Below are 11,235 nucleotides of genomic sequence, written 5' to 3' on the forward strand. Positions count from 1 at the left end.
TAGAAAGCTCACTAGCCTGGTACAGCCCTATAATTATTATCCATTATTGGTTTTTCATGTTGGCACCGATGAAATAGCAAAGAGAAGTCCAAGGGCAAACGAGGGCCTTCAGGGCCTTGGGGCAATTGATTAAAGGATCGGGGGCACGAGTAGTGTGTTCTTCTATCCTTCCAGTAGCAGGAAATGATATTGAAAAGAATAGGAAGACCTAGCTGTTCAAATTGTGGCTCTGAGGCTAAGATCATCAGCAGAATTTTGGGATAATTGATTGTGGGATGTTCTACACAACACCAGGCCAGCTGGCACCTGATGGGTTGCACCTTTCTCAGAGAGGAAGAAGGATTTTTGTGCAGGAGTTAGCAGGGCTGATTGATAGAGCTTTAAACTAGATTTAAAGGGGGAAAGGGATAAAACCGGGCTTTCCAGTGATAAGCCATGAGACAACATGGCAAAATTTGAGGGACTGGATGCTAGTGATATCCTTTGGTGAGCTCCATGAGGTGCTGGGTACAATGAAGCACATTTGAAAAGTTTCTACACAAATACACACAGCATGAGGAACAAGCAAGAGAAGCTAGAAGCCTTGGCTCTGTCCCAGATATATGACATCATTGGCATAAGTGAAACCTGATGGGAAGAAGAGTCTTGTGAATGGTTTGTTATGACAATTACAGGCTCTTCAGAAGGGGCAAGCAGGGCACATGAGGCAGGGGGGTGCTGCTGCATGTAATGGAGGGGCTGGGCTGTATGGAGCTGGTAATGACAGGGTTGAAAGTCTCTGGGTAAGGATTAAGAGACAAGCAAATAATGTGGATGTCGTTATGGTAGTCTACTATCAGCCACCCAGCCAGGATGATGACACCAATGAATTGTTCTTTAAGGAACTAAGAGATACCTCTAGATCATCCACCCTTGTCTTTATGGGTGACTTTGACTTTCCAGATGTGAACTGGGCCAGTTCTCTTTAAAGTTTTCATAAGTGACTTGGATGCAGGACTTGAAGGTATACTAAGTTTAGAGATTACACTAAATGGGAGGACCTGTTGACTCTGTTGAAGGTAGAGAGGCCTTGCAGAAAGATCTTAACAAATTAGAGGGCTGGGCAATCACCAACCATATGAAGTTTAACAAGAACAAATGCTGGATTCTGCACCTGGGATGGGGCAGCCCTGGCTGTACATACAGCCTAGGGGATGAGAGGCTGGAGAGCAGCCCCTTGGAAAGGAATCTGAGGCTTCTGGTTGATGGCAAAATGTATAGGAGTCAACAGTGTGCCCTGGCAGCCAAAAGGGCCAACCATATTCTGGGATGCATCAAGCATGGCATTACTAGCTGGTTGAGGGAAGTGACTGTCCCACCCTACACTACACTGGTGCAGCCTCACCTCGAGCACTGTGTGCAGTTTTGGGCACCACAATGTAAGAAGAGCATGAAACTATTAGAGTGTGTCCAAGGGAAGGCTATGAAGATGGTGAAGGATCTAGAGGAGGTGTATAAGGAGCGGCTGAGGTCCCTTGGTTTGTTCAACACAGGAAAGGGGAGGCTGAGGGTAGGCCTCATGGCTGCCTACAGCTTCCTCACGAGGGGAGTGAAGGGGCAGGTGCTGATCTGTTTTCTGTAGTGACCAGCAATAGGAACCGAGGAAATGGCATGGAGCTGTGACAGGGGAGGTTCAGGTTGGGTGTCAGGAAAAAGTTCTTCACTGAGAGGGTGGTCAGGCAGTGGAACAGGCTCCTCAGGGCAGTGGACACAGTACCAAACCTGCTGGACTGAGTTCAAGAAGTGTGTAGACAATGCTCTCAGACACATGGTCTTATTTTTGGGTGATCCTATGTGGAGCCAGGAGTTGGACTCGATGATACTTGTGGGTCCCTTCCAGCTCAGGACATTCTATGATTATGTGATTTATATAATTATTAATTATTCATTATTTAGAACACCCATGGTGCATTGTGTCATAACATAATATATTTAATTTCTGCATTAGAATGCTCAGTCCAAAATCTTGGTTTTAGCTGGTAGTTTAGGAAGTGTGCGTGTTTTTGAGAGAGTAGCCTACCAGCTGAGCAGAGTGTTTTCAATAGAGTGAAGTTCCACTGCCACAAATAGGGAGCTGTCATATCTGTAACAGGATATCAGGGAGGACAGGAGACCTAAAGACAGGGATTTGAAAGGACTTAATGTCAATGCTCATCTGTGCCATGAGGAAAAGTTACATTTTGATGTTTGCAGCTTCAATTTGCAGAGTAGTAAGGAGAGGTATGAGGAAATACGGTATTATCAAGAAATATGGTATTCTGACTCCCAAGGGAGTCAGAAAGGCTGTTTTGCATTTTTTTAACATATCCTTAGTACACGATTATATCATAAGAGTGTTAAGTAGTACAGCAAAATGATTTTTTGTTCTCCCTCCCTCCCTTACTATTGGCATTATGGTCTTCATTACAAGGGTTTGGAAAGCAGCAGTATGTAGGTAGATACACAAACTGGTGGTAAAAAATATTTTATTTTTGGCTTGGTAACTTCAATGATATATAAGATGTGCTGCTTGATGTAATTTGCTGCCTTATCTCAGGCCCTGTGAAAATGAATATGCTACACACATCCAGTGTTAATCAGAATGTGTATTTAGAGAAGACTTGGAACACTTTACAGATTTTGTGTGATCCAAATCTACGTTGCAAGAAGAAATGAAGGTTAAAGTAGAAGGTCATTTGAAAGAAAAAAATAAATACATCAGGTTTGCCCTTGTAACTCACAGTGAATCAGGCTATACAGAAAAAATCTCAACCATGAACATAACTTTCTCAAATACTTGTGACCGTGCCTTGTTTTTATCCCTAGGAAGAATACAGATGTTGCCACAAGCTGTCTGCCTATTGCATGGGCTGCTGGAGAATGGACACACTGTCTATGTTCACTGCAACGCTGGCGTTGGCAGGTCTACAGCTGCTGTCAGTGGCTGGCTGAAGTATGTAATGGGATGGAACCTACGGAAGGTGCAGTACTTCTTGGCTTCCCGGAGACCAGCTGTCTACATAGACGAGGAAGCCCTGATTCGTGCTGAAGATGATTTCTACCAGAAATTTGGACCTCTTCGTTCCTCATGCAAAGTGCAAGAGTAGAAAAGCAGAAGAGGAAAAGGAAGGTGAAGAGGAATCCTTGCATGTGAACCCCAAGGATTTAGAAATCATGAGTCAAATTCCTGCCTCTCCTCATCAGATTATACACTTGTCATAACAGCTTGAAAATTTTGTTAAAAAGTGCCTTTGAGTGTTTTTATTTGCCTTCTTTAAGTTGATGTGATTCATGTTTTCAGGCCTTTAGCTGCAAATACAAGACCTAGAAGCTCTGCAAAGGGAAACTAAGATTCTGTTTTAATTACTTGCCTACAGGAACTTAAGCAAGGTTCCTAGGTTTTTAGGGTAGACACTAAATAAGGTAAGACATAAAATAATTAGTGTTGGCAGTATTTTAGTGAGAAGAAAGGGAAGGAAGTCTCAGAAAAACAGATACAAAGGTTGACTGACTTCATGTTCAAGTTTTGATGGGGCTGATAGTCAAAGTTGCTCAGTTATTTTAGAGTGTACATTATTGAAATGTTTTCTAGTAATTTTTAGAAGAATGGTATTAACGAGAAAGACCAGAAGGAAACTGATTTTCCATCTGAGTTTCTTAAACAAAAACTGATAGCTAATGCAGTGAACTAAATTTTGCTTTCTTTGCCTATCCAGTCAATGTTAAATATTATGAGTTACAGCTATGTTCTTTTATGACATTGAGGTTAAGCTACAATGTGACACGAAGAGAGGAAACAGCTCCACTTAATAGAGTCTTATTGTGTTGCAGAGAAGAACTGCTATTTATTACGTTATCCTAGTCTGTGAGCTCTGTAAGTCACAGGTACGTTTTGCTCTTCTGGTACATGCAGTGCTGTGAAGTGGGATCTCTGGGTGCTATGTCAATTAGTGACATAGTGACCACTAGCCTAAAGCAGAACGTGTAGGAACTACTTGATGAGCCTCTGCATATGACTGGTAGTACAGCCTCTGTGTTGTTGACCTAGATGGATTTCTTCTCTACAGCAGAAATCTCTTAATGTGGAAGAAATCTTTTCAGCCTGTGGAAGATGATGGTGGGCTGTCTCTGGGGCGAATGGAGCAAGTGTGTTCCTCTATAGGAGCAAAGAAAAAGTCTTTGGGCAGTTTACTCAGGAATGTGGTCTAGGTCAGGCTAGTGTTGGCTCTGTGGATGATCCCTAATGTTTTCCAGAGCTGCTCAGTGCCTTAGATAAACTAAGAAGTGGTACCAATAGCTTCCAGCCCTGCTCAGGTAAAATCAATTTGCTGTAGGTTATGTCCAAGAGAGATCAAGGGAGAGAAAGCATTCCCTAAGGAACAGAGGATTAACGATGCATCAACATATGAATTTCATTTCTATAAGTTCAGTAAAATCTCTTTACTTTTCAGCCAGCCATCATATTCCTCTAAAGAACCAGTCAGTGCTGGAGTAGTTTAGCTGATATGTTTTGATTATTTGAATACTTAATGGAAAAACTATTGGATTTGAATTGTTTATGGAGAAAGTCCAGCATAATGCAATATGTTTTATTTATCTTTAATTATCTTCAAAAGGAAGATGGCAATTTAAGTTATTCTAAGTGTGTGGTTTTGATCTTGAATCAATTTGTGTTTTGTTGTTGTTGTTGTTTTTGTTTTGCTTTGAAATAACATTGCCTGTTTAGATATGAACCGTTAATGAATAATGTCCAGCATAATACAATGTTTTGTTTACCCTGTATTTATATCATCTTCAAAAGGAAAAAAAAAATGTTTATTTAAGTTATTCTATATATGTGATTTTGATCATTACTTTTTTTTTTTTTTTGCTTTGAAATAACACTGCCTGTTTAGAAAGTGGATGACAAAAGTTCACTATTAAATAACAACATGCTGACAATTCCAGCAGTTCGTTTTGTCCTGTGTCTTTGGCTCCTAATTTCATAAATAGCAAGAAGGGCCATGGCTGATATTTCTATATGGAGGTGGGACCAGCCACTTGAATGGTTATGATCCATTGCTTGTTTGCTATGCTGAGTCAGTTTTGATGAACTGTTGAGAAGGAAATCTCAAAAGGCAGAGCCCAGCAAAGATGTGTGGGTGATAAGGCACCTCTGGTACCTTCAGAGACCAAAACCAGGGGTTGCTCTGCAGCCTGATGGGATAGCAGAAGGGGTGCATAAGTGCTGCTCCTAGGTTTTTTTTGGGTGCTGCTGCTGCTGTCTGCCCCTCCAAATCAAGCACTGAGAACAGGAGGATGGTACGAGAAGTAGAAACTAGAACTCACTTAATTTTTACAGTTCTTTTGAAATATGTTTGAAACCCCAAGCTTAAAATGTGTTTCAAAGCCTCCCTGACAGACAGTCCTTTTCATTAGATGCAACTTGTAATGTATGTTGGGACCAGCACTTGTGGTTTTGCTCCTGACATTTTATTTGTTTCACAGCTGATTATATTTCTTTTTTAGTGCTCTTGGGACTGTACAGTCCATAACATGGCACAAAGAAGTGAGTATATGGCTGAAGAGGTATAACCATGCTGTGTTGGCTATTCCCTAATGCTGATTTTGTTGGCAGTGGAAGCAGACTTGTGCTTCATCTCTTGAAGAGTAAAAATTCAAATTATACAGAAGCCATACATTCAAGGAAGGCCTAGCAAGGGGTCGTTAATTAATTGTTTATTGTCATTTCAGCTTCCTTGTCTGCTAAACTCTTGGGGGGCAATATCATATACAGATTGCATTAGCTGATGAAAAACATGAAAACAACCTGCCAACATCATGTTAACAATGAATGCAAAGAGTTCTCATGGCTTGCAGTCCCTTTGTACCTATTTGTAGCTTACTTACTTTTTTTTCTCATTGCCACCTTCCTGCTTTTCTTATTGAAGACCACCCTGTCGGGTAACATTCAAAGTTCTGTCTGCTGAAAGCCACCAGCAATTTAAATGGTAAAGAGATTGTTGCAAGAGGCTACAGCAACAGAAAAAGCAATCACATAAAAATACTCAACTTCTCCAACTATATAATTACATGATAGAGCTGCATCTAGAGCTTATCTGTTAGAATTGCAATCTGTAATATGTTCTTTTGCTGATTGGATCATTAGCTGTTTACACATACTAGCCTCCTTATGCAATTTGGATGTAAGGATGAGGACAGCTCTGATGTTTATATCCTTGTATACTTCTTCACTAGGTTGGTCATTAAAGTGCTATGATGCTTAGACAAGAACAACTCCTATAGAAGGAATCACAAACAAAAAATAAAAGTTATTTTACAGTGCACCCAGGAAGCCAAACACATACATACATAGACAATAGTGGGAACCAGGTATAAATATTTTGGTAACTCATCATTGGAAAACATTGTTTGGGGAAAATACAGCTGGTATGAAAGTATTCTCTGACCTGTTCCAGCAGGTTTTTTTATCTTTGTGAAATTGAAGAAGTGGAGTTTGCTACATGGGATGAGACGATTTATGTTTCAGGGTACTTAGGATACCTCAATGCATTATTAGGCCTAGCCAGGGCTGTGCAGATGACGAAGCTATGCACAGGTAGCTCTTACGAGCAATTTTGTAACAAACAAAGCCCCTCGAAGGATGGGTTGGGATTTGAGTGGTCTGGTTTCATGAGTTTTTTACCTCTTGACATCAGAAGGTGACTAATGGGGATGTCTTGTATGAGATATTAGGTAGGCAATGCAGTCCGGTGGTGGAGGCTGGGTTGGCTGGCAGGGCTGCTAAATACCTTCTTTTCTCCCTTCCTCCTTATGGGTTATTGCACACTTCGAACTTTGTTCCTTTTGGCACTTTTCTGCTCTAGGTGCTTAGGTTGCAAGTCTTCCCTGTCTGTTCGTACAGTGTCAAGCACAGTGGAGCTCTGGATGAGGCCAGGACTGCTGTCTTTGCACCAGGTTGTCTTTGGAGTAACTGAAAAGTCTTACAACTGTTAACTGAGTTGGGTGTACTGCACAAAAACATATGCAAAACTCTCTGCTCTGGGGTAGAATTAGGATTTGAACTGCCAACCAAGACCTCCTGAGCAAAGATAATAGAAAAGTCTAGGCTGTATGTTGTGCAGGAGCAGGTAATATACCCCCTATTTAAAACAAGAATGTTCAACACACAAGAAAATGCTAGGCAACTCTGTATGTGCCAAGGTCAACTCTTTCTGAGTTCAAATTTATAGTTTAACACATTGACTTTCCTGGTCTGCAGCTGAGAAAAAGAGTTTGACTGAAAGTCATCAAATAAATTTGCCACAACTTTATTATCTCACCTCTTCTTTCATTCTTCATCATTAATTTGCAGTGAGAGGTTTCATATCAATTGTAGTGTTAAATATATATATATATTAATATAATCCATTTAAATAAATACACTGGGAGGCTGTGAAGAAATATTTGGAAGCATAATAACTACCACAAAAGCATATATTTGGCAAGCAAGCCCTAACTTCCTGAAGGATAATGAACATCAGGCTGCCCTTAGCAAAAATTGAATTGGATTAATGGAACAGAGCGTAGAACATAGATGGCTTTCTCCAACTCCAGCTGTCCAGCTGTTTGCATACTCAGTGTTAAATCAGCACCTCTGCAGTTATTTCTTTAAACAAATTCTGCTGGAAAAAAATGTTTATTTTCCACATTTATATAGCTTAAAGGAAAAGGGGCAGCTCTGAGGGAGCAGCCTTTTGAACAGTAGAAGTCAAAGAATTAACCCTTTTCCTGTTGCTCCGTGACACAACAATGACATCACCAACGAAACCAAACTATATTAATTCATAACTGATCTTCTTCCTAAATTAACAAAGGAAAGCAATTTTTTCACGAGCAGTGACATTACCCTATATTAGCATAATTGCATAGTTTTGATATAATCAACCAAATACATGTTGTTGGCCCTTCAGCTTTGATAACATTGACCCTATACTGTATTTATTCTCAGTTAGATACGTATTTTCTTGCTCCACACTTTCACCTCAAGATGATTCATCTCTGTCTTGACTAGGAGTCTTGACTAAAAATTACAGTATTTGTAAAGATAAATAATGAGCATTTAAAAAACCCTTTTATAAGTATCAAAGCTTGTCTGGGGATAAGGAAATAAGAACAGTTATGCCCTGTAAAATAAGCATGGTGACATTGTGAGCCCTAGCCCTATGTAATTCAAACTTTTTGCACTTAAACATGTTGTCCTGTTTGGAAGATTGAATTTGTAAAGATTGCAGGATAATGTCTGTGATTTGGTAATTATTTCCATGCTGATGTTTTTATATTTACATCAAGGAAATTAGAAGGCCTGTTTATTTATGTGCTGGTAAAATATTAAATGATACCTCATTCTTGATTTAGATGATGTGAGGAAAAAGCATAGAACAGATGCCAAGAAAAAACTTCTAATGCTGGGCAGGTTTCTGTGGTCTTTACTTAATGTCATTATAACAAAATTTGTTTTGTGCTAATGCAGTTTCAGCAGGAAAATATTCAACAGTCAGGCTATCATCCAAGAGTAGCAGCCATAAGTTGGGCAGCCAGCCCAAAGTCACTGCAACAAATCAAATGCTGAAAATGAATCTAATCTCCAAAAATTCAATAAAATACATAAACATAGAGGTTAAATTAATGTAAGGATTGTATTTGGAGAAGGGGAAAATACATAAATATATAGTATAATTGTGTGTAATGTCAAAGGGAAAAGTATTTGGAGTGGGATAGCAAACACCACGATTCACTTGAAAACATGATCAATATGTTGGATAGAAGTATAGCTGGTATTTAAAATTTGTTAACCTGTTAAAGGGATGCTACCAAAATATTTAGACTTAAAATGCAGTTACAATAGTTAGCGGTATAGAGAAAGAAATGTAGAAGAGTAATTTCTCAAGAACACAGACTTATTTTACACCCTCCCTTGGGTAACCAACTGATGGAGTGCACTTAAGCAGGTGGAGCTTTATGAGCACAAAAGTGGTTGCTGATGCAGTGTGGTTTGGCAGTCAAACAAATCCCTTCCATGGAGATGTGTTGTTCTGAAACAGGATCAATGAGGCTATTCTTTAGAAGAACTAAAGGGAAGGGCACACCTTAAAATGTGCTTAAATGATAGCTGCAGATGGAGGTGTAGACAAACGGATGGAGTCTTTCTGTTGGCATGCATGCATCCTGCTGAAACAGAACAGCCTCTTAGAGGTATTCTGCCTTGCAGAACCTGTGCTTGAAGCCAGAGCACCATGATGGGAAATTTTAAAAGTGAGTGGCAGTGGCCCTGACACCCATTAGTTGATCGTTAAATGCCATCATTCAGACAGCTGACAAGTTTGGCTGAGCTGAGCAAATTTAGAGGAAGGCTGCTATGTGGGTGTTTGAGGCACTCAAAGGTGGGAGCTAAAAATCGTCTTGCAGGACTAAGATGTACCAGCATGATCCAGCCAGGAGAAGGTTGAACTGGAGAAACAAGAGACAAGTCCTGCACACACTTTGACACTACCGGTGAAATGGATGAAATAATTTCAACTCTCTTTATTTGAGTTATTTGGTGTCTGACAATGACATGAAGGATACTTAACCTCAGTCCACTATCAGTAATTGTATGGGACAACTGCTGTTCTCAGTGCCTCCATCCACAATGGCTGTGCGGGTGCCTGCATGGTCACCACTGTAGGCAACCAAACTGGAAAATGCTGCTTTGAGTATTTGATGTCTTCCACCCTTTCTAAATGGTAAAGCATATGCATTATTTTGCAGTAAGGTTCATGCAAAGGACTAGAAAATTTTTCTCAAGGTGAGAACAAGGTATGTACTAGAACACCAGAGAAAGATTTAGAAGCAGGAGTGGGAAAATATGTGAACTGAAGAACAAAGTGAACTGTTGAGATTAGACAGAGCTCAGTGAGACACAAATACATCGCAACACCCAATGAGCAATAAAAGTACAATGATATCCACCGGAATAGCAAAGCCTGGCAAACTATTCAACAAAATCTGCCAAGATCATTATTTCTGAGAGGAAAAAATTTGATTAGGTCTCTCTTGATTGCTGGGAACATGACTTGAGTACACTTCAGAAAATGCTGAGTTATGCCATTTGTGCATTTCTGCTTATGGAACTGAAATCTATAACATTATTTTAGCTGTGAACATGGTTCTTATTTTACATTCCTGAGTAGCAATAATTTCAGTGTGTCTTCCAGTGGCATCCAGATTAAAGAAAAAACAAAACCAAAAAAAAAAACCTGAAGCATCTTACCAGAAATTTTATAAATTATATATATTTAAGGTAATTTCTGTGCTTTCGATGAACATCATCCTCGTTTATTGGAGCATTACTGAGCTTAGAATGTGCAGTTATCTTCTTTTACTTCTCTGCTGTCTCATATTCTAGGCTAAAACACATGCTTGGATAGCACAGAAAATAAGAAAATTAGCCAGGTTTGAAACTGTTGCTGAAACTGCTATGCTTTTGTGCTGCTGTAAATACCCAAAGTTCATGGTGTTAAAATTTGTGATAGAAAAAACAAACAAACAAACAAAAAAAAAAACAAACCACAACACCACCCTTGAAAATGAACATTAGTGAGAAAGCAGTAGCTACCAGAATGTTTATCCTGCCACTAATCTGCTTTTCTATGACAAGACAGGAGGGAAAACAATTTCCCTCCCATGGACTGAAATGCTCCACTCAAGGGACACCTCCTTTAGATAGAAAGTGACCTAACAAACCACTTGCCACTTGTGGAAATTTGAGTACAAGAATAGTCCTGGGGATTTCACGTTGAAAATTTTACACTTGGTGCCCAAGTGCTTTGCTGCATACTCTACCTGGGTTTTTGATGAGATGAGTTCTAAATTGGTGGATTGCTGTAACCAAAATGCCCCCAGCACATGCTGTGAGTCATCAGCTCTTAGAAAAGGGTAAAGACACTTGCTTACTGCATGACTCTGTGATTCAAGCAAGCTGTGCGAGGTGGTGAAGTGAAATCACTTCATTTGTCAAGGGAATGAGTGATAATAGGTGTTGGAACCTCTCCCACTTCGTTTTTAACACAATATCCAAAAACTCTGCAGTGCACAACAGCAGAGCTGTCTAAGCATCCATGTTCATGTGCCACATGCCTAGCTGAAAAAGAAATTAAATTAAGAGAAAACCTATCAAAGATTGGAGTTTTCAGGGCT

At 39.8% G+C, this 11,235-nt stretch overlaps 1 protein-coding gene across 2 annotated transcripts in view; it reads left to right on the plus strand.

Moving 5' to 3' along the window:
- Positions 1-4,964, plus strand: part of EPM2A (EPM2A glucan phosphatase, laforin) — a 43,304-nt gene extending 38,340 nt beyond the window's left edge. For both annotated transcript variants that reach the window (XM_040554379.1, XM_040554378.1), the window contains one exon: positions 2,845-4,964. In XM_040554379.1, coding sequence (XP_040410313.1) covers positions 2,845-3,067 — 223 coding nt within the window. In that variant the 3' untranslated portion in view covers positions 3,068-4,964. The remainder of the gene's footprint in view (positions 1-2,844) is intronic.
- Positions 4,965-11,235: the final 6,271 nt, after the last annotated feature.

Source organism: Cygnus olor, chromosome 3 (genome assembly GCF_009769625.2).
Source record: "Cygnus olor isolate bCygOlo1 chromosome 3, bCygOlo1.pri.v2, whole genome shotgun sequence".
Lineage (NCBI taxonomy): Eukaryota > Metazoa > Chordata > Aves > Anseriformes > Anatidae > Cygnus > Cygnus olor.